Here is a 24383-nt window from a genome sequence, read left to right as displayed (position 1 = left end):
CAGAACTGCATTTTGCATTGAATGTTGCTTCAAAATTCTGTACCGCAATTCTATAATGCGAACGAAATTTTTTTTCATATAATTAATTTGATAAATTTTTTTCGAGATAGCTATTTAACTTTATACACAATTATAAATTGAATTCTTTTTTTTTTTTAATATAAGGGGAACGATAGGAAAACAATTTAAATTCTTTCAACAAGAGATATCATTCGATCAAAGACTTTTTATATTATTATCTGCTAATTTGATAAATTTTTTCGAGATAATTATATATATGTATATTTAAATTTATACAGAATTATATAAATTAAATTATTTTTAAAAATTTTAAGATAAGAGAAACGACAGAAAAAATTTAAATCGTTTCAACAAGAGATATCATCGGATTAAAAACTTTGATATTGCTATAACAACTGGTGCTTGTTTAAGTTTTCGCTCGCAAGCTATTTTAAATTTTAACTCTTCCGTGCAACGAAACGCAACTTTTATAACGATCATTAATACCTGATGGAAACGATTTTTCCGCGAGACGAAGTCTGCCCCATCTGCCCTGTGCTCCGATAAGGAAGGAAGGGGGAGGGAGGGAGATTCTTGAGGAAATGTTCGGCAGGAAGTCGTCGCCGTCGACAACGACATTTCAACTTTCTGATCGTGCGATCCGCCGGTAATTCGATTCCCGTCGGCCACTTCCATCGGGGCGTTAATCGACCGGCGCGGATTTCGAGGAGACGCGAAAAAAGCGTAGAATTCGCGCGGCGACGCCGACGACGACAAACCGGCGCGGCGAGGTTCCTCTCGATGGTGAGGAGAGCTCTCGTTTAATTTATGAACGTGTAATTAAGTCAGCCGCTTCTTGCGAGGCGAGGTCAACCTACCGAGAGGATCCATTTACCCTCTTCTCTTCCTCCCCGTTTCTCTATCTTTCTCTTTCTCTCTCTTCCGAAGCCGCGACGATATTACGCAACTTCCCCCATCATCCCGGAATTTTGCTTTCACTTCGTAAATTACTTCCGAGTCATTTCGCGTGTCCGCTATCCTACCGAACATCATCGGTCGCGATAAGCGAAGAAAGCGATTATTTCAAACTCGAGAGGCTCTTCATAATATAAACCAAGCATATGCACGCGACAGTTCTCCGTCTGATGTAAAATCAAAAAACCATATCTCTTGCAAAGAAGTTTGCAAAAATTCAGAATAGTGGACAGAAATAGTTATGATAAATTGCGTAAATAAAATTCGATTAAAAGGAATCGTACATGCAATAATGCATATTAAAAATAACTTAACGCGAATAAAGTGCATTATACACAGCCGACACTTTCTTGAAAACTCTGAAATATTATTATAATTTATTTATTTTTGTTATAATTTATTATTATTATTTAATTCATTTTTATTTTATTATCATAATTTATTTGTAAATCTCTTTTCTTATAATTTCTGTAATTAAGTTCTTATCTATAGATTATTTTCAATTTGATCTGTGGGGATGATTGCTTAATAATTAAATTTAATATAATTTTAATTATAAAATGAGCTACGTGCTTTTTTAATATTTTTATTTTAATGCAAATGTATGATTAACATCTTGCGATTAAAATCTCGAACGACAAAAAGTATATGTTGACGCTACTGATCTTTAATTATCTATGTTCCATTAAATTATGCATCGGTAATAAATCGATTGAAGTACGATAATCCCATTTCGCAGCAAAAAGAGGCTGAGATTGTCGGAAAGTTTCCAAAGAAGTGAAAACGTGATCTATTTGATTCAATCGCTATTAGTAGATTATCGACGTAGAAGTTTTAAGTAATTGAACTGATCTGGCTTTTCTTAGTTAGAAAAATTTTCCTGTCGGAGCTTCGAATAATGATGTCGCTTATACATATTTCCAGTTCCACTAAAGACTTATGCAACAACACCTTTTCCGACTCAATTCAAATATCATTTTTTATAAAATGTTCTCTTGCATAAAAAAAATTCGCAATTTATTTTTAATCCTTCTGTCAATGCGTAAATTTTTACTCTTTCATCAATGTACGGGTATTCGAATATCAACTGCGTATTTTTCGACAGCGTTGCAGCGCAGTAATTTCTTTATAATAGCTGTTGGGCATCAAACCCATTCTTTCCCGTTATATTTCATACAACGTTTCCGAATACAAAGGCTTTTTGTATTTTTTTCGGGCAGAGAAAAGTTCCGACACATTTTTAATATTGCTAACATTTTTAACATTGCTTTGGGTACCAGGATAGTCGTTCATTAATAGAAGAGTTAACATTTAACGAGTTTCAAGTTTTCGGTAAATAGCTTAAAATAGCGCTCCTAAATTGTCGATTAAATTTAGCGAAATTATTACTGAATATATATAGGTTGTAACAAAAACAGGGGTTTGAAGTAGCGGCCTTTTTGGTCACTATCCCTGTAAAATCAAGATTCGAAAAATCTCGAAGAACTTGAGACTGCCATTTAATTTAATTAGCGACGCACCGCACGAATTGCATAATAGGTTGCGTTAGTACTTACAGGTACGAGTCCTCCTGATCCCACGATACTATCTCCGTCACGACAAAGTAGCCGGATGTGAGGGCGGTGGTGGTCGAATTGCCGCTGGTTGCATTCGTAACGAGCGCAATGTGTCGCCAATTGCTCCGGTTCTTTTGTTTCTGGGGTAATATCAGAAGAAAGAACGTACCGTCCTTGCTGAACATAGGCGCCTCGAACTGCTCTACCCAGCCATTTTTCTCCCTGTACGAGAGCGCCTGCAAGCAATCGGACAATCCTCTATTAGTTAAATGATGTTCTGTACAAATCGGACCTTTGTTCGTAATAAGTAATTAAAATTTTCACGTCTTATATAAGTTAGCAGAATGAAATGAGCAGAATCGATTTCAATTAATATTTTTACATTGAATTAATGCAAAAAGAGAAAGGAATCTATTTGTTTCTTTTCTCTGGTGATGCGAGAAGTATATTATAAATTCAGAGTTATTAATTACAGTCTCTTGATGACTTTTACTTCTTCTATAGATGTTTCTCGATCTAACAGTTAAAACATTGTCAACATAATAAATATTTTTCATGAAAAAGATACCTTTTATAATATGATATTTAATCGATTTGTTTGAAGTTGAAAAATAAAAACTAAAAGAAGAGTACTCGCTCAAATGAAGGGCTGTGAGACTTCGAAAGATAAAAAGAGCGGAGTTTCTGTCTCCGCGAAGCGGACTGTCAAATGAACCTGTAGTCGAAAACTAGTAATAAGATCGATGAGGAGACGAAGAGAGAAGGTTTACTTACTATCGTACAATTTGGCAGCAGACCGTCGACGTCGCAGAGTTGGAAATACGCCCTGTTCTGCACGCGATTCATCCAAGTCGCGTACACGAGACTGTCCGTAGGGAAGGCCACCGCCGACAGAATTCTCTCGGTGGTAGACAGCTCGGGGGGATGTTCGATCTCCATCAAGGTCACGTTACCTTGCACCACCATATCGAGATCGACGCAAAATAATTTGATCGTTGGATTCGTCGTGCCACTCTGAAAAACGAGAAGAAACACTCTTGTAAGATACGGTGACACGTCGGTGTCAATAGAGATGCGCGAAATGGGTATCCAAACTCATTTTGAAATGAAAAATATAAGATAGAATCTTTCCATTTGAAAATGCAAAATGCAAAACAGGCATTTTACATTTTGTATTTCCATTTTAAATGCATCTATTTCAAATAATGCACATCTCTGGATATCAATAATGGTAAAGTAATCGAAGAAGATAAACGGAGAAAAATACATTTATCGATAAAAACAAAAGTTCAATGAATCCGGTCTAATAAATGAAATTAATTCATCGTGCAAGAATATATTTTTTTATATATTGCTTTTTTATATATTGGGTTGATTCATAAGTTCCATTTTACTTAATAAACTGAATTTTTTGTATTTATAAAATTATTTACAATAAATTTTAATCTGTATTATGATTATCTATAGCGAATTCTTCCATATATATAATTTAAAATCGAAATTAAAAGATTCTTTAGCTGTTTTAATATTTATGATAGTTTTTGATACTTCGATCTCGAACGTAAAGTTTCTCGCGAGACGTTACATATAAATATAACATATTTTAAAAAATGCAATTTTCTTGTAAAATGCATAAAGTTGTTGTTTGCAAGGTTGTTTACGCGAGAGTGTTTTAATGAAATTGGAAACATAAATCTTCGATTCTCTGAACGTCGTATAGCTGTACCTTTACCTGATTACTTTAAGTGCATCTGAAAACCTGAATCTTAATACCGAAAGTTTTAATGACAATCCTGTTTAATATGAGGAAATGCGCACTAATTACTGTTAGCAAGTATTTATACGTTTATACGACTTCACGAGATATTCCACTAAAACATTAATTCACCGACGAGTAAAATTGCTCTTGTGCTTTATTAAAAAGTAACGCGATGCCCCGCTCGCAAGTCGTGGTTGTCTTAGCTGTTTATACGCAACTTAAGTGAGATTCTTGATTATGCTTCAGTAAATTATAAAAGTTTTTCGTTTTCACACATACAAACACACACATCCTAACTTTCAGCAAAACAGCGGCAAGTTCTATCAATGGCCGATAGAAACATTTCAATTTCGATAAACTTTATATTGTAAAAGCAAACTTAACGTAATTAAATTTACGACACAAAGTTCTGTGAACATTCTGTCGATATTATTATCAGAATCTCTTGTATTGTATATTCTATATTTCACGTTATTGCATGTAATTCTCATTTATATATAAGAATTTTACACTCAAAATATCTATTTTATATTATTTACTCTTGTTATTTATATGAATCAATATTATAATTATTATACTGTAAATAAATTATTTATTATTATTTTTATATAGTAAGAAATATATTAATATAATATTTAATTATTATAAATATATTATTAAATAATTTAATATTATATATATATATTTCCATTAAATATAACATTATCATTTCTTTTTTAATAAGTACTAAAACAACGCAAGCGCGCACTACGCGTTCTTCGATTTTATATTAAAAAAAGTGATATTTTTAAAAAAATAATATAAAGTTTGTTTAAACTTGATTAATATTTTTTTATAGAAATTAGCTGATTAAAGCGTTAATTTGCTAATTAAATTTTAAAATAATTATATTAAAAAAAATAAAAATAGTAATATGTTGTAAATAATATGTTATAAAATCTTATTCTCAATTAATATTTTTTGACAGAAATCAGCTGATAACTGTCAAAAATATTAATACAGTTTAAAGTATTATATAACCTATTATTTAATACATATTATATTTTTTAATTTTTATAACATTAATTTAAAAATTAATTAGTAAATTAACGCTTTAATCAGCTGACGTTTTAATCATATATGTCATGTAGAGCTTCAATTAATTTTTTTTCAGTAGTAATATAAGACATTAATCAGACGTTGTGATTGCTCGGTAGATACACTGACAAATTATCCAAATTAATTATTATACAACAAATTAATTATATAACAAATTAATTATTTTTTACAATAATCAAGCTTCAAATACACAAGACATCTCGAAAACATTTCTATGAATACGAGAGAGAAAATATTATTGCGGAGAAAGAGACATTCTCTCTCTCAATGTCTCTTAATCAGCTGATTTTTCTGTCAAAAAATATTAATAAAATTTGCTAATTAAATATTCTAGCTTATCTATTTATATTTATATTGTGTATGTTATAATTTGCTAATTAAATTTTAAAATAATAATATGGTAAAAGTTATAAAATAGTAATACCGAGAGTAATACGTTGTAAATAATATGTTATAATACCTTATTCTCAATTAATATTTTTTCTTTCTAAAGCTATATCTTTTCGAACGAATCCCCTTCGAGTTTTAATTAATTATTAATATTTTTTAAGTCATGTATGTACATAGTATCGCGCGCGCGTTATTAGAGTGAAGTTGCCGATGTTTGTAGCCTCGGCCATTACCGAAACGCCGCGAGTATCAGGCAGTTCGAGCTGCGTTCCGCTGTGATTAATTAGTAAGCATAATCGTTAGAAACGATTTCTAACCTTTGTATTGTAATGTTTATCAATCGCATATCATAATTTCAACGTTAATATGTAGTCGTAATTGTTCGAAACGCATATTTCGCGAAAAATTGGATGCAAAATCTCTTGCCAACATAACCCAACTTAATCTGTTTTCGCGCGCGCGAATGTGTTGCGATCCGTGGATATATCTATCGTTAATTCTAGCTTACATATTTATATTGTGTATGTTATAATGCGAAATAATAAGATTATTCTAATATATGTATGTATTTTATTTGTTACAGGTAGCATTGCGATACACAGTGCGATTTACGCGTCGTGTCGGGAGTGTCGTGTAAAGTTTCGCGCGTCGGGAGTGCCGTGTAAAGTGTCGGGCGATCGTAATTATTCGTCTTTTCGCGAGTGTCGTGAATGCTTCGAAGGAGCAATGACCAAGAGAGGAGGAGGAGGCCCGAGGAGGCATCGGGCGACAGCGGGACAACTGTGAGGTATGCAATATAAAAATATTTTTCTAAACTGCATTGTTTATAAGATATCCGACGCACATGTATATACATAATTTGAATATTTTGTTTTCAGATCAATGTGCTGTGTACTACAACTCCGTTATTCTACGTATCGGTGAGTGAGAAATTATTTATTTTATAACAATTCTATAGCTGTATTGGGGTGTATATAACATGTTGAAAATATTTAAGTAATATGTTTTAAATAATATGTTAAAATATCTTATCTGCGATTAATATTTTTTGACAAAAATCAGTTGATAATTGTCAAAATATATTAATTAAATTTAAAATATTATAACATCCTTTTCTAGAAAAGGCATGTTAAGTCGATTCTCGCATCGTTGCCTCTTTTTCACGATGTTGATCAGCTGCCTCGATTTGCGTTATGCGTTATATTCATAGCATCGAGAGGCTGTCTTCGCGAGGGTTAGCAGTTTGACAGTTTGTCCAAAATAAAATTAAAATTAAAATAAAATAATAATATATGTTTTAAATAATGTTTTAATACTTGAAATTCGCGATTAATATTTTTGACAGTTATCAGCTGATTTCTGTCAAAAAATATTAATCGCGGACAAAGTATATATTATAAATTATAACATATATTATTTATAACATATTATTATAATTAAAATAATAATATTTTGTAAGTAATATAATATGTTATAATACTTTATTCGCGATTAATATTTTTTGACAGAAATCAACTGATAACTGTCAAAAATATTAATCGAGTTTAAAGTATTGTAACATATTATTTAAAACATATTATTGCTTTATTTAATTTCATTTGAACACTGTCAAACTGCTAACCCTCGCGATGACAGCCTCTTGATGCTATTAATATAATGCCGCGAATTGAGACAGCTAATCAACATCGCGGAAAAGAAGCAACAATACTTGCGAGAATCGACTTAACCTGTATTTTTTTAGAAAGGACATAAACAATAGAATAATACACTGATATATAATATATATTATTTTACAATATTATTTTATCGTCTATTATGTTTCAATTAAAAAGAAAAAAATTAAGTCATATTGCGATAGAACGCAGGAATTTTTAAACTCGATGCAAATTTCGTATATCCGTATTTAATGCCTTTGTCGATAATATTGGCATTTTCCAAATGGCACAAATTTATGTTACGAGCTATTTCGACTGCATAACGACCTATTTGCGAGTCATAAAATCAAATTATTCGAGTCTCTCGAACATATTTGCATTTTATTATAATTCCACGGAATATGAAATTCCGCGGGCAAATACGAATATTTAGAAAACGCAAGCTCATTCTTTTTCGTATAATACATTTCATCTTTAACTGGAATTAACGTTTATACAGTGATTTCCATTTATACGGCGGCACAGAGTTATCGCAAAACGGAACGGAAGAACAAAATTACCAAAACTCAGATATAAATAAAGTTTACCTCTATTAGTAAAATACTTCTATTAATAAAGTATATTTCCCTGAAGCGTAAGCTCTTTTTCAAAGCACAATAAAGTCTCAAATGGATGAAATCCAGATAAATGTATAATTAGTAAGAGTAGTTCGCTTTCTGTTTTTCTTTCTCCGCGGAAATAAAACAAAAATAGCGATTTTACACGTCAAGTGAAATGAGTCAACTGACGAGATCGTGACTTTAATCCATTCAAGAGGTCTGGAAGTTTATGCAGTTATACAGAATCGCGTTTCTCTCTCTCTCTCTCTATTCTAAGAGACGACAACAGTGGCACTCCAGAATAAAACTGCACGTCAAACTTTGAATTCTATTGCGCTCCGAGAAGAGAAATCGATTTCCCCTCGAACTTTATTCAGATATATATGTGATGGCAAAAATATATCGGGAGTGTATTTGTCATAATCCTACGGTTTCCATTTCGCCATTCAATCAATTCTGCGCGCACAAAGTATATCGCAGAAATAATGATTCTTATAGAAGTTTTATCTCACAGATATGATAATTTTGTTATCATCGTCGAATCAAATTTAAAAAATTTGAAATATATATGATGCGATCAACAAAAATGATTATTTTTATATAATGCACAATATTTATAATGTGTGTAATTCTCATTTAAGAATTTTACTAATTAGTTGCACTCAAAATATCCATTTTTTATATTATTTAATCTTATTATATATATAAATCAATATTATATTATTTTATGATAATTTTAAATAATTATAAATAATTTATTTTCTATTTATAATATTTATATATCCATTAAATATGGCATTATCCTTTCTTTTTTAATTAGTACGTAATAAAATAGACAAAATACATAGTTTTACAAAAGAATTATAGAAAGATAAAGAATTTTACAAAACAATAATTTTACACAGAATAATTTTTACAAAAAAAAAGAGTTAAATGTATAACTTTATCAATAAATAAAAAACAGCGAAAAAACACTTAGCACAAGTAGAAATGTTTTCTCGATATTAGACGTCATCTTTCCGAGTTATTTGCTTGTCTAGTCCTGTACGCGAGCAATTTTCCATCTCGGTTCGTCGTTCGAAGACAAAGATGTCACGCGAAAGGTTGAATCAACGGCGGATATTTTTCACGTCGCGCCAAGACTTTTTGCGGCTACGTCAATCGCGAGTTATGAAAAGACATTGAAAAATGCAGAGGTGCCACGTTCACGCTCCTCTCATCTTTTCAGGATGTAAACTTCGGTTAGAGGGGCTTTTCATATCTCGGACGACGGCGCCGCAACGCGAAGATTCGCGAGAAGACAAAGTAAAGGAGACGTTTTCTGAGAGCGTCTAACATTGGAATCGCTGCTTTTTAAAGTGACATTATGTTCGCTTGCCGCGAAAAATTTTAGTTTCTCCGAAAGCACGACAACGTTTCTTCGCACAAAAGAGACAATCAATTAAAACGGCGAATGTTAAATATTTATGTTTAAATATTTATGCAATCGACGTGTAAATCGCGAATATATAATTCACGAAATAACACTATGCACCGGGAAAATATTTTTCGATCATATATAATGAAAACAATGGAAAACAGTGATATATAAAAGATTAATATTTACTTTAACACTTACCTTAGGATAGTGGATTGGTATCGCCGAGGTGTATTGGAAAGTTAAGCTTCCGGGATATCCGTAAAACGGTATGGTCATAATGGGAGTATGCGAGTCATCGAAATAGCCAAAGGCTAATTTGTTGCCGCTCGGAGAAAACCAAAGCGCTTTGTTCGAACTGAATACTTCCTCTGTAACAACAAACAAATAAAAACAAAAAATTAGGTGATAAATTATTATTATATAAATTTGTTTGACTTCATATTTACATAAGCGAGAATTAAATATATATATATATATATATATATATATATATATATATATTTGTAAATCCTATATTTTTTCTGAAAATATTTAAAATTGTTTGCAACAATAATATTGCAGCAAATTTATATATAAAAATGATCTAAAAAGAGAATAGTATATCTCTATGTAATAATAAATATAATTATAAATACTATAATTATTTATAATTATTTATTACATACACTAATAACTATAAATAATTATCTAATAATTACTAATTACTACATAGATCCAAGGCAAGTTTTCACGAGAAAAAATATATTTCTCATTTAAACCGGTGTGCTCTCCCTTGCGTCAAAGTGCTCCTCAGCTGCACACCGACGTATACAAATATAAATAAGCGAAAAAAGGCTCGCAAAGCAACCCTCTCACTTTTTTCACCCCGTCCCTTTAACAAAAACAAAATCGCCAATAAAAATTGCGGCGGGGGAAATTATCGTGGATATATATCGCGTGTATATCTCCTCGTCGCTTTACGGTTCACGCTATACTTTTTTTTTCATAAGGTACTGTTGAATCCCGCGACGTTGTGCGAAGCGAGAAAATTACAACGACCGTTTCGTTTTTCCTGTAAAAGCGAAGTTCACAAGTGAGGTCACAGCGTTGCTGTTCCACCGTAATGTATAATTATAGAGCATAGGATATATATGTATCTCGAGACACGGAGGGAGAGAGAGACCTCGTCCGTTTTCCCCTTTTATTTTGATAAATAAAGCGTGAACGAGAGGAAGGAAGATTCCTTCTCATTTAATATTGGCACTCTCTTGTGTGCTTTACTCTGTTTCTGCAGCCCCTGGGATAATAATCTCATCTATGACTCACGTTTATATACAGGGTGATTCTCATAAAGATCGTCATGATTTTTTTAAGGCACTTACGATAATCTGACAAGAAAAAGTCGTCAATAGAAATTTAGTAGTTTCTAACAACAAATTGCAATAATAAAAATTAGCCAAACCTTTTTTGTTTGATAAAAAAACAAGATTACCTTGACTTTTTTTAATGAAATCACTATTTTTTTTTATAGTAATGTAAAAAACAACAAATTTAACACAATGTTATTTTAAATTACACATTACGACTCAATAAATCATTTTAAATTTGCTCAAGCGTAATTTTTTGCTATCAAAGAAGTTTACTAAAAATATGTAGTAAAAAATATGTAGTAAACTGACAACTTGATCTTATGTTGTCTATAATACGTAGTTTAGCTATTAATCTGATCAGTAAACTTAGTAGTAACTCAGTTTATTGTGTCTGAGTGCCTGATGTAAAAAATCGCTGTTGTAATTTAGAAAAGGTAGCTGTGTTACTCACTGGCGGATCCGGGGAGGGGGGGGGGGTAAAAACCCCCCTTGCAAATCAAAAGAAAGTTTTGCTGAATTTGTTTAAAAATTATAAATAAAGAAAAACAAACATTAAAGAGCTATCGACGTCGTTGATCCTGGAATAAAAGCTAATCATGAAATCAAAAATATTTAATAAAATAATTTTGCAACCCCCCCCTCCCCATTATCGACGTCAGGATCCGCTAGTGGTGTTACTAGTGTTTGGCTAAATAGTTAAAACAATCAAAATGATTGATCAACACGATAAAAATAATGAAAATAGTCAAAAGATTAAAATAATCGTTTTATTCTTCAGTAATGACTTCAAAATCGAAGCAATACAATATTATATAATACCTCGCTATTCTGTAGTATTTCGTTATTCTGTAGTCTCTCGTTATAAGACAGACGACAAGATGATTAACATCGTTTTTCGAGGCGGTAATGAGCCAGTAAGAAACGAGGGAACCCCCCGCTGTGAATTTTCTCTTGCCAGTCAATTCACGTCCCGATAAACAAAGCGCCAAACGCTCGGAAAAAATCTTTAGTCAGCGTTAATGCCACTTTTTCCCACACATTGCAAATAAGGAGTCTAACAAAGGGAGACCCTACCCCTTTTTCTCTCCCACCCCCTTCTGCCGTGTCGGCTCGAAGGAAAATCGCTGATGTAATAAGCGCCCGTAGTTCATAGAGCGTGCAGGAACTAGAAGCATCGGAAAGGAGCCGAACGAGTTACGGGGGAGCGGAAACTCTTTATTTCGTTTCCTTTCAAAAGAGGGGAAAACTTGCGAAGCGCACTAGGACGTAAATATCCAGTTTTCAAGCCGCAAGGAGCATCGGAGGAAAGGAAAAAAGAGAGAAAGAGAGAAAGAGAGGTAGAGAGAAAGAATGCAGAGAGGAACGAATATGCAAGAAAGAAACGGAGGAAGAGAAAGAAAGAAAGAGATAGTAGCGGATTAACCCTGTGATGTATGTTCTCTGAAATAAAGATTTGTAAAAGAAAAAAAAAAAAAGGAAAGGGAAAAATGACTGCGAGATATTTAATTTAGATATACCGTAGGTAGATCAAACAAGTATGACAACTGCAGAGGAAGAAGATGAGATTTGATAAAAAAACAAAAAAAAATATACAAACAGTTTCACGCGTAAAGAAAAAAAAGACAGTCGCTGTCGAACATTGAAGATCCTTCCTTAGGCAATAACATTAAAACACATTATGGGATCTTCCATATATCTTTAAGATGCTATCAGACATTAAGAATAAAAAATAGGTTTGTGTTAAGGAAAGCATAAAATATAAAAATGGTACAGCGACTCCTTTCCGATTTCATCAATTCTTATAATTTTCATAATTTTCTCAGCTTTTCGGTTAATATTATACATACACACATACTTATATATAAATCCGCTCTTAAGAGATGCAGAGCCAGAAAAATGGGACAGGTTAGCATATTTCGAGAACGTCGGCGAGACCTTTGAGACCCCCGTTGGATCCGGCTCGCGACGTTACTCGAGACGGGAAGAAGAAACGTGAGAGAAAGGGGAAGGGGAGCAAAAAAGCTCCGTCGCTGGCAAACCCGAAGGAGCAGAAGGTAACAAAGGGAAGAGAGAAGTGGAGAGAGAGAGAGAAGAGAATGCCAAGAGATCGCAGCAAAGGAGAGAGGAAGAAACGAAGACGAAGGAAGGGAAACTGCACAAAGACGCGACGTTGCGTTGCGCAGCTCGCTGGACGTGACGAGGGAGAAAAATATCCCGAGGGTGAAATTCTCCGGGTGGAGGTCTGTGTGTATGTGTATATACGTAAGTGTGTGTTGAGACTGCGACGACGTGGCGAGATAAGGAAGCTGCCGCATCTGAATGGCACGCGAAGAGAAAAACGAACTCTGGACAGTCCTGGCGAACAAGTCCTGTCGAGCGCGACCGATAAATCCGGTTTGGCAGACCCGCCGGCCAATTACTTACATCCGGTAGTGTCTATATCTCGGAGTTGACTTTTTTGACAACCCCTCTCGCGCGCGATTTCATTGAGCTGTAGATATATATGTATACGTAACTCCGAGTAATCTTCTCGATGGGCGGATGGGTGGGTGGTTGCTCGCTCGCCATTTTAGATGTACGGGGATAAGGTTGCTTTAATAAGGCGAAAGCGCGTTGAATAAAAATGCGCGTATCAAAAGAAATAAGAATTCGGGCATTACTTCAACTCTTCAATCTTCATCATAAACTTCCTGAGATGATTACAGCAGATGAACGAACCTTCACCGAAAAAATTGCATTCTTCAAAAATTAAGAGGATTTATATATTATAATAATTCCTTACAGATTAAATTTGTAAATAAATAAAAATAAAATTAGAGAGTTTAATAAAAATAAGTGAGAAATACTCTTAAAATGAGAATACAATTTTTTCAGGGGTTCAATTAATCCATGTTCCCCTCTTAAGATAAGAGAATCCTTTGGTGTCTATATATTTTAAAACAAAGTATTTTAAAAATAAATGGGAAATTCTTTAAAAAAACATATATTAAACCAATATTATAAAATATTATACAGAAGCAAAATTGCTTTTGCGATAGTTATCACTAGGACACTAAAAGTTTTCTGTTATGATATAGGACGTACAGCTTCCGTTATATAAAGATGCATCGCGCACGGACGCGTATATATAGTGCTCAAAGGTTAAACTCTGTGAAAAATAGCAAAACCAATCCAAACCTTTCTCCGAGAGATATTCCCATCGAGATTGTCAAACATGTGTCGCGCGAGGGAACGAGATAGCACACACATACATACACACACGAGAAGGGGGAAATGTAAAATATCCCCTGCATGTCGTGTTTACAGTTTGCAACGGAGAGGATAACGCATATTCCGCGTGTATAGAATATAAATCTTGCGCAAGGATGTTTCTATCGTGAGGCATCGCACGCGCGACACAAGGAGGAAACATTTCGGGAATCTGATCAGAAATCGGAATCATCCCGTATAGGTAGCAAGAAGAAGGAAGGATGCCATTAGCCATCCGGGATTTGGAGGAAAGGATTCTCTTCTCTAAATCCTCACCACTCTATTAATGTCACCATTCGCCATTGTTGAAAGAAGTAGAAAGCGCGGATTTCCATTTTACACGGGATGTATTAATGTCAGACTGATCTCTCCTCCCTCCCCCTCTCTATCTCTCTCTCGCGCGCCAGATCTTACAAGCTAAGTGATGATTCTGCAGATATATCTACGTATTTCATTTATTCACTTCCTTCTCAATCGTGGATAAGTATTACGTTTTCTTATCTGCAGAATAAACGCGAGAAAATTCACCAAAAGAAATATATTATTATAATATATCATTTTTGTTTCTCTCAATGAAAATAAACGGGAATAAGCTTCATCTGTCACTTTAAAATTAATTAAAAGGAAAACATTTTCATAATATTGCTGAGATCGATAAATAAAATTTTTCGAGGAAAGAATTAACAAATTATCTCAACTAAATAAGTTTTTAGTAATAAAAAATATAACAGATTAAAATTTATTGTACATGATTTTAAATATAAAAATTTAGTTTGTTAAACAAAACGGAACTTATTTAATAAATCTCGACCCAATAAAATATTGTTTTATCGGAGAAAAAACCAATTTTTTTGCGAATTATTAAATTATTAAGTTATTATAAATAATTTATATATGTTTCGAGAAACATTGCAATATAGTGACTGCAAAAATCATGTCGATTAATTGTCTTTATAATGTAATACGATGTAATATCTCGCCAAATTAACGGGAAACAAACAATTGTAATTGATCAAATAATACCACGACGCTAAGGTAGACCGAATTATTGCGCGCCAGCAAAAAGCTTTTAATTATTAATCCAGCACGGAATGTGCATTTGACATATGGTTTACCTTCCACAAATTTCCGGTATAGTCTCTGGGTTTTACTCGGTCACCGCATAATTTACCCGTAATATCACCATAACTGTAAGATATAACATATTTATCAATATTTACCTCGCGTGACATGAATAACTTGTTTCATATCGTTGCAGAGTACATTAGATCGATATATAATTTACGAGAATCTCCAAATATATTTCGTTATTGCGAATTTACGCATTTATGCAATATTATGTATATGAAAAAAAGTTTACATTAAATATTAAATTAATATTAGTACATATATAATGTGTATTATCATTATCATATTATAATCATATATAATATCGTGTGACACAATTAATATTCAATTTAATTATCGCGCTATGTATACAATGTGTACTTTTCTCTGAAAGTTATCTTTAATCTTAATGAGAAAAGAATTTTTCCTCCAAGTTGAAAAATATTAAATTCTTCGCGATTTTACAACTATATTAATGTTATTACATTGTTTCATTGGTGAAATAATAATTAATATTAAAAGACATTATTTTCGATCAATCTTTATGAATTCTCTCGTCGAATAAAAATCTTCAGTGCACGCCGAAAAGTCAGTCTATATAACAAATACTAGGTATACGAAAATCTCAAAGTCACAATAGGGACTAGATATACGTATGTCATCAGGGAAACTCGGCTGACGGAAATAAAATATAGACTGCTGAAAAGTTCATTCTTGCCATGCTTGTAGAAAGAGAGAGAGAGAGCGGCGGTTTGACACTTTTGACGACTCTTTCGTGGTCGCTCGACTGTGTAAAATCACGAGCCTGCACCATACGCGAGATGAAACGATTTTCGCATCGCTTGCGGTTATTGCGAATCGATTTCTCGTGACGTAATAACTGCGAATCTTTTCGACGAACGATTATATGGACGTACGTTGCGGAGACCTTTTGTAAAGCCTTTTTAAAGCATTTTTCTCTCCCTATATTTCTTTTATATAGAAAGACTTTTTTCTATTTAATTGAAAATTTAATTTTATTTATAATTATATTTATATTAATTCATAGATAGATATTCACGTAAAATTATATTATTTATAATTTATAGAAAATATTCACGTATATTTTTCTGACGCTCAGTTCGTTTCAATTCGAGTGAAAATCCTATTTCCCTTACTTTTAATATACACCGTGTGTGGATGACTCACAGATTAATTGTCATCGTCGTATTAATTAATCATCGCTATTCGTAATGGATTTAACGACCGATAACCGTAATCGGCAGTTTGTCATTAGCTCGCATTACGACGACGTACGATGTGCATTGAAACGGCATTCACAAACATGAACGTCCGATGGCATTTCCATTACGACGTCCACAAATACTCGGAGATACCCGACGAGATATTTAAACACCCCCAACGTGCCGATGACACTCGCGAATTAGCCATATTAAATATGAATATGCGTGAAAGATGATACTTCAACATCCTTCGTGAAGCGAAGAAAATTTTTTTTAGATAACTAAATAAATAATTAAATAAATGATAATTTAAATTAATTTAAAGAATAAATTTAATTTAGAAAATTTAAGAAAATTGATCGCGAAATGTCTGTGTGTGTGTGTCCAATTTTTTAAAATATTATACACAGAGCTCATTGTCAGTGTAAAATATAATATAAAAAGTTCTCATTGGTTTCTTTTCTAATGTACTCGAAAATGATATCTTTATCATTATAACAGTGCTATTATTAATGTTTTATATATATATATATATATATATATATATAATTCATATAAAAAATATATATATTATATATTTCACACGTTTTATAAAAATGTGAATAGATAAAATATCATCAATGAGTAATAAAAATGTAAATTATATGACTTTAGAAAAAGATATAAATACCAAAAGCTCTATAAAATTGGACGTTACACCTCCTGTGCTTTTTCTGGCTTGCTTTGAATATAAAATAAAATAGTAAAAAGAGGATAAAAAAAGAAAAAAGAATTTGGACATCAGCCAACTATTCATTGCACTTTTTCACGACTCGATGAAACGAACGTCGAAATATGCAGTCAAACTTGCGAAATTTTTCGGTTTGATGTTTTTTTTCAATTGTTAATGCTATTCAAACGTTCCTTTGTGAATGGAAAGAAAGTTAATAAGTTATGTTAAAGCAAAGAAGAAAAAAAAAGCACGGTAATTGACGGTGCAAATTTTAAATTACTAGCGTTATTATAAGAGACCATTGTAAATGTGAATTTTCCAACAATTTCTGAGAACATTTTTTTCTACGATTTCTTTTTTACAAAGAACAAAAAATGGATTGAGAATAAAAGCGGTATAAAAGATATCACATCTCCATCAATAAATATAATTAACTGATGAGATATATTAATTAATTAATAAATAGTATGGGATGATATTAATTAATAATATGGGATTCAATCGATTGATGTAAATACTATTTTATTAATTGTACAATTAGTCTTTAATTACTCAGTTTTGTGATGACAAGTTCAACTTTTTACTTAATTATTAGACATCGTTTTACTTTCCTTTTAAATGGAATAATAACAGTTTAGTATATTAAGATCGCTAATTATTAACGTAATATTAAAATCTGCATTGTACTTTTAAAATTTTAAACAATGTTCCGAAAATCTTTGATAACGTCGTTGACGTATGTACATTCATTAAAATTTACACGCGACTCATTATATTCTCATTCGACATGCATATATATTCCTTATTCGCGTGTTGTTTTTAAAATGTATGTAATTTGCTATGCTTTTTATCCGCACTCTCATTATTGACCGCGACGTTTATGCATGGCAGTCGCGGAATTTCCGTCCCACTCTGAAAATCAACGACCACACACAGCGCTTGTTTTGCTTCCCCTCGATATCGTATATCTGCGTATAGATATATCACAAAGTTATCAGTTCTCTGTAGAATCCACCTCAATCTCGCGCATTTACAACGCCATTTCCGGCAGCGAAAACAAAACGCATGCATCGGCATCGCGCTCGACCGAAACGACGCGATTCACTCGTAACTTTCGCGATAAATCAACAACACAGAGATGCGTAAACAATTTCTATCATTTACCCCTCCCTGTATAGGGAGATTGATCATAGAGCGACACGATTTAATTATTATAGGCATGTGAATCGATCGAACGAAAGATTGCAAAAGAGCGATAGGACCGCAAACGCGTAACTTTATTATGATATTGCATCATAATAGCAGTCTCACGAAAAATTAGGATTCGCAGATATCGAGAAAGCAATCATAATTGTCCTATTAAAAATTTTTTTAATTATTCTTATATATTTAAAATCAGATATGAAAAGGACTAGTAAGAGCCAGGTGCAAATATTAGGAATAATAAAATTATTTTTAAATTCCTCTTTAATTGTTTTGTATTAAAATATTTATCAAAATAATTTAAGAGGAATTTAAAAATAATTTTAACGTGCCAAATATTGTCACATGATTCTTATTAGCCCTTTTCACACCTGATTTTGTATTTATATATCAGAGCCTTTTCAATTTATCATTTTATTCTTATATTTTTATTTCTATTGCAATTTTATGCAATCCTGACTTTTACGCAATTTAAATATATTTATATATATTATATATATTACTTATTATATTTTATATTATAATTATATATTATATTTTATGTATATTTCAATATATTTGAATATTTTTATATTTTACTACATATTATATATTTTTTCTCACATCGTATTAAAAATACAAAAGGATCGCGAAAGATAGAGAAAACTTTTTTTTTTAAATCGTGGAGAGAAACTGGAATTCGATAATTTCCTACGTTCCCAATGGATGCGTAAAAAATTCAGAGATACGATTGAACAATTCTCAACAATTGACAAAACTCAATGCAACAAATTCGCGAAAATGCGCGATTAAAATATACGACGAGATACAGATCAGTCAAAAATGCGCAAAAATCATTGACGTTGCAGGGATCCAATTATTCGGGGACATATTACATACAAAAGCTGTGAATTCTGCCTTTTAAATTATGCCCCGACTTTTTCCTGGCGCAGTTGCTCCGATCTGAAGCTGCCAATAGCACGGAACATTATGAATCCGGACAATTTGCCGGATTTTATATCCCTTTAAATATGAACACGCCCGCTCGTTGATCTTGTCGCCACCATATGATGTTAAGAGCGCGTTTTTTAATTTTGTTTTATAGCCGCGGGTATATTTTTATTATGCGGATTTGTCGAGAAAGAAAAACATCAATATGCAACAATTGCGCGAGCATGTAATCTCCGATTAACGGCGCTGTTTGTTGTCGGCATTCGATATGAAAAGCAATTTCTTCTTCTATTGCGATTTGTGACTTCCGTAAATTATTATGTAATTTATTCAAAGTAATTGTTTTATTAATAAAAATTATAATATAATTTATTATTATACATAATTAATAAGATTCTTTAACTATTAATATATAATTATAATATAATTATATTATAATTATATAATATAATTATGTATGTATGATAATAATAAAATAAAATAATATAATATTCTTTAGATAATAAAACAATTTTACTTTTAACGTCCAGAGTTTTTAGTGTTTATATATAAATTCTTTGGTTTGAGGATGCAAATATCAGTACGAATAATATACAGTTTTGAACATTTCGATTGAATTAAAAATATAAATTATTACGCGATACGATTGAAATGGAAAAACCCTCATGTCTTCTTCCACTCGTTCCTCTGCTTTTATCCGTGAAATCGATGCGCGACTTTACTCTCGCCGCGACATACGATGTTCATCATGATAAACGTCACTCAGGATATAGGAACTAAATCTACTGGAAGTGACCGTAACCCGTCAGAGTGCTCCCCCTCACATTGTTCGCGGGCTTGCCTTCTTGATTGATGAATTTTTATGCGCCTCATCCGTTGATTTTCGCCAATATCGTCGCGCGCGATGAAAAAAAAACGAGATGCGACATTCAAAGGGACAAGCTAAGGGTGTAAAAAGAGCATAGCTGATGAAGGCTCGGGGATGCAAACGGATAAGCCTTCTGGAGCATCGATTACGCCAATTATTGCACGTCACCCCTTTCGCGATGCATTATCGTCATCTCGTTTAAAGCGGAAACCGATTGACGAATATTTTTATATTTCTTAATATATATATTTTTTTTTAAGATTCAAACGCTGAATATAATTTCAATAAAAAATTTTACGAGAAATAAAATTTTAATAGTTTTATACAACTATATTCTATATATGAAAAATATATTTAATTGTTGTTTGCTGGGTTACATGTGCAATTCCTTAGAAAATTCTTTGGCCGATTTAGTTTTCAATCCAATTGAAGGAAATGGATTTAAAAGAATCGACAAAAGAAAAGAAACAGAGCGTATGTACATGTCGAGATCAACTGCGATAGTTTTTCTCTCCGAAGAAACTTCGCCGAATTAATTTACATTTCTAATGAGTCATTACCGTAGAGTTAATTTCTTATTACAGTAAGAGAAAAGAGCAGAATAATCAGCAACGGAACGTTTTTCGCTAATTTCACGCAGATTTGAAATAAACGAAATTATAAAAGGGACAATCCGTCGAATTATTTGTGTGTATGTATCATATTCCAATATTTTTTTCGCATATCACAGCTTTACTTATTCCTTTTTAATCGGATGCTTTCATAGAAAATAAATAGAATATTTTTACAGTTAAACGGAGAAAAGGGAGGAAGGGATTTAGGATTTTGTCAAAACAAATCCCTCAAAGGGACAATTAATATAACAAATATTACGTGTTTCGCTAAATCGTTGATATAAGAACACAACCATGATAAATCGAAATAGACCCGAATTTCGGCTGCACAAACGGTGGATGACGATATATCGACTTTCCGGGAAATTTTCACGAAAGGTAAAGGGATTAGACGTTAATCCAGTTTAATCTCGTCGTCTTTTCCCTTCGATTATTAGAGCGCTCTTTTATTTTCAAAATTAAAAAGAAACTTTAGACCCTTTGACAACGAAATTACGACAGCCGCGAGTTATTGAAGAGACCCTTCGCGCAATAATTGTTTGATGTAAAATGTTTCAGTATTTTTTTTTTAAATACCAAAATATTAAAAAAATATCAAAATATTTTTAAAAAATACTAAAGTATTTTTTAAAAATAATTTCACAATGAAAAAAAATAGAACAATACTTTCGTCTCTATTAGATGAAGTTACTCACCTTCATATACCCAGTCCGGTACTCCGTTGTAGATGGTGCCGAACACTCCGGTGTTGGTGATCTGATAATCATTGGGCACCTCTGCCTCCGGTCGATAATAGATATTATTCTGATACACGTAGATCAAAGCGTTATCACGTGGCGCCCAGGTAGCGAGCTGCAAAGGTGTAGATTCGTTCGCCGCCAGAATCGTCTCCGTCCTGCAAACATATAATTTATAACGTGTTTCGATTAGTACAGTAAAAGTAATTGCACTCTCGTTATGATTATTTTTTTCGCACACTTGCGTTTTTCAAGGCAATCTCGATTATTCGTGTTTTTGCTGAAAAAAGACCACCAAACTTGCTCCTCCCGCTTTTTCGCGTCTTTCGCATTTCGCATTTCCCGCAGCAAGTAAAAAGTTCATCAGTTAGCATCTGTCTCTCTCTCTCTCTTTTTCTGTCCCGAAAGATGTGCTCTTAAAGATGGATGGTTATAGCGAAAACATTACGACTCGGCATAAATACGTCTGTTTTATTATTTTAACGACAAAAGTATAAAAAAAAAGAAAGAAAGACAAATACTGTGAAGATAGCGAAGTACATTTTGCTACTTTTAATTCAAGAAGGAAAAATTGTATAAAATAATAGCAGCCAAGTAGGACACGAAATAAACTTCTCATTTATTTTGTATCTCTTGATTTCGCTAATGTACACCGCTGTGAGACACTTTTTACACGAAAAAACTTCTTCTCGGAAAAGAGTGAAGCACGTTGCGAAATACAAGAGGAAACTGTAAAACGTGGGAAGCCTGTAACTATCGAATTATCTGATTGTATCTCGTTTGAAGCTCATCTCGCACGATCTATCGCATTTCGATCGGCTAAATCCGCCATTACAAACGGAACTATTGAAATTTGGGTTTATGAAATCAAAACAGACAAAGAGAAGGCGGAAAAGGGGGAGGAGAAGGAAGATATCACGTGTCGGAACACGTCCACCTTGTTATTGTTTAGCGTTCGTGACCGATCGCCGCAAACCGACAATGACGTCCCGGTTGAACAATGCCGTAACTCTCGGTATGATTTTAGGCACGGTCCTAGTTTGAAACTACCGGAGAGTAGACAACACCAAGAGGAGAGATGTAGTCTCGCATAACTACGCGGCTCTTGTATTGTTCTTGCCGGTTTTGACCAACGGGGAACGTAATACAGGCCGCAAATTCTTCATCAAAGGTTCGAAACTTAAACAATGACGAGGATTATTGCCGGAATCAACGAATGACCAAATAAAATGGCGAATAAGTAATTATTCCGGGAATAATTACTAGTGTGATTCAGAAATCCAATTAATCTCGGAAGAGATGTATGTGTATATTTAGATGTATGTGTATATTTAGATGTATGTGTATGTTTGATGTATGTGCGGCAGATCATTTACGGTTCCGATTAACAAATACAGTTTAGGCAACCATGTATTATAAATTGATGCTTTCAGCACGAAAAAACCTATTGTGGAATTATATAAATTATTATTTTTAAATATAAATTATTATTTATATTTAAATTATATCATACATAAATTATTATTTAAATTATTTTTATTTAATATTATTTCTTACGTTAATACGTGTATTAATTATTCATGCGATATAAATGAAATTTGTATTATCAGGCATCGACGATTTTTTTTTAAATTTTTATACGTACGAAATAAATGTAAATATATTTAAAATAGATAGAATCGAATATAGATATCCTCATTTTGTTCAATGCAATATATTTTTACAATTTCCTCCGTAAATTGAGTGACTAACCTTAATCGGGCAATTTCTATCAAGACTAAAGACCTCTGACGTTCGTTCGCGATTAGGTAGAAGCTGTGTACAAAGAGCTTGAGAAAAGCCGATTAAGGGAAGTTGATTTTTGCCTTCGTACCTGATAAAAATATTATCGCACATACTGACAATCGACAAAAAACATTGAATCCGTTATTTGCTCAAGTGTCTAAGCGAAGGATTTCGTGATTATACAGTTTGGATCGCTCTTTGTACAATAGTTTTATATATGTCGTAATTTGTTTTTCTTTTCTCCAATTTTAAATTAAAATATACAAATTTATATTATGCATCGCATTATACACATAAAAAAAAAATTTTTTTAATAAAAATTACATTTCCTAAATTGTGAGAATTTATCTTAAATCGCGAATGCAATTTGAAATTTTAAAAAATTTTGAAAAATTTGGAGCACTATATCCTGGCACAATTACGAGGGTTTATCTAGACCTTAACGCAAAAAGTGCAACGCTGCATTGTGTCACCTTTAGACGCTTTTGCGAGCGCTATTTTCTTTCACTATCTTTTACAGAGTAAAAGTTTCATTCATTCGGAATGAAAGTTTTAAAGTCTCGATCAGATTCTCTCCCCTCCTCTGGATGGCAAATTGCCAACTATCGCAGCACCCACTTCCGTATACGGAAAACTATCGGGGTCCATTTTCGCGTAAGAACTGTTGGCAAATACGTTATCGAGAAAGAGGAACGAAAATAAATCGATGCTCAACTATCGAAAGCACTGAAGCTCGTGACACTGATAGATCAATAAAATAATTGTGCGGAAACACAATCTCTCTCTTTTTCTTTCTCTCTCTCTCAATAAAATAACAAATGTGTTCTTATAATTATATTTTTCAATTCATCGATTGTTGCAAAGACAAAATGTTTTATAGATTTTCAGCCTGGTGATTGAACTAAACTTGGTCTTTCTCTCTCTCTCTCTCTCTCTCTCTCTCTCTCTCTGTGAAATTCTGTATAAATCCTTTCGACACAATTTAAAGTTTAAATAAAAATTTATTCCGCATAAAACAACAGTTTATATTTTTTCATTATGTTTCATACTTTTTATGACAACTTGTTTTGATGGAAACTCCAATCAACATCCATAAAAGAGCTTCGAACATTGTAAAAATGCAATCATTTCATTTTATGTCGCGTAATATTTAT

General features: G+C 32.6%; 1 protein-coding gene across 7 annotated transcripts in view; it reads right to left on the bottom strand.

The window, feature by feature from the left end:
• Window positions 1–24383, bottom strand: part of LOC145946157 (venom dipeptidyl peptidase 4) — a 366319-nt gene that overhangs the window by 35177 nt on the left and 306759 nt on the right. For all 7 annotated transcript variants that reach the window (XM_083055639.1, XM_083055641.1, XM_083055640.1 and 4 more), the window contains 4 exons: window positions 21403–21602; window positions 9651–9820; window positions 3306–3545; window positions 2532–2767 (listed from right to left, as the gene is read on the bottom strand). In XM_083055639.1, the coding sequence (XP_082911765.1) occupies window positions 2532–2767; window positions 3306–3545; window positions 9651–9820; window positions 21403–21602 (846 nt within the window). The remainder of the gene's footprint in view (window positions 1–2531; window positions 2768–3305; window positions 3546–9650; window positions 9821–21402; window positions 21603–24383) is intronic.

This window comes from Prenolepis imparis, unplaced genomic scaffold (genome assembly GCF_030444845.1).
Source record: "Prenolepis imparis isolate NDT839.2.m4 unplaced genomic scaffold, iyPreImpa1.0 SCAF_15, whole genome shotgun sequence".
Taxonomy (NCBI): Eukaryota; Metazoa; Arthropoda; class Insecta; order Hymenoptera; family Formicidae; genus Prenolepis; species Prenolepis imparis.
The sequence above is the reverse complement of the archived record's forward strand: the minus strand, read 5'-3'. Positions and strand labels throughout refer to the sequence as shown.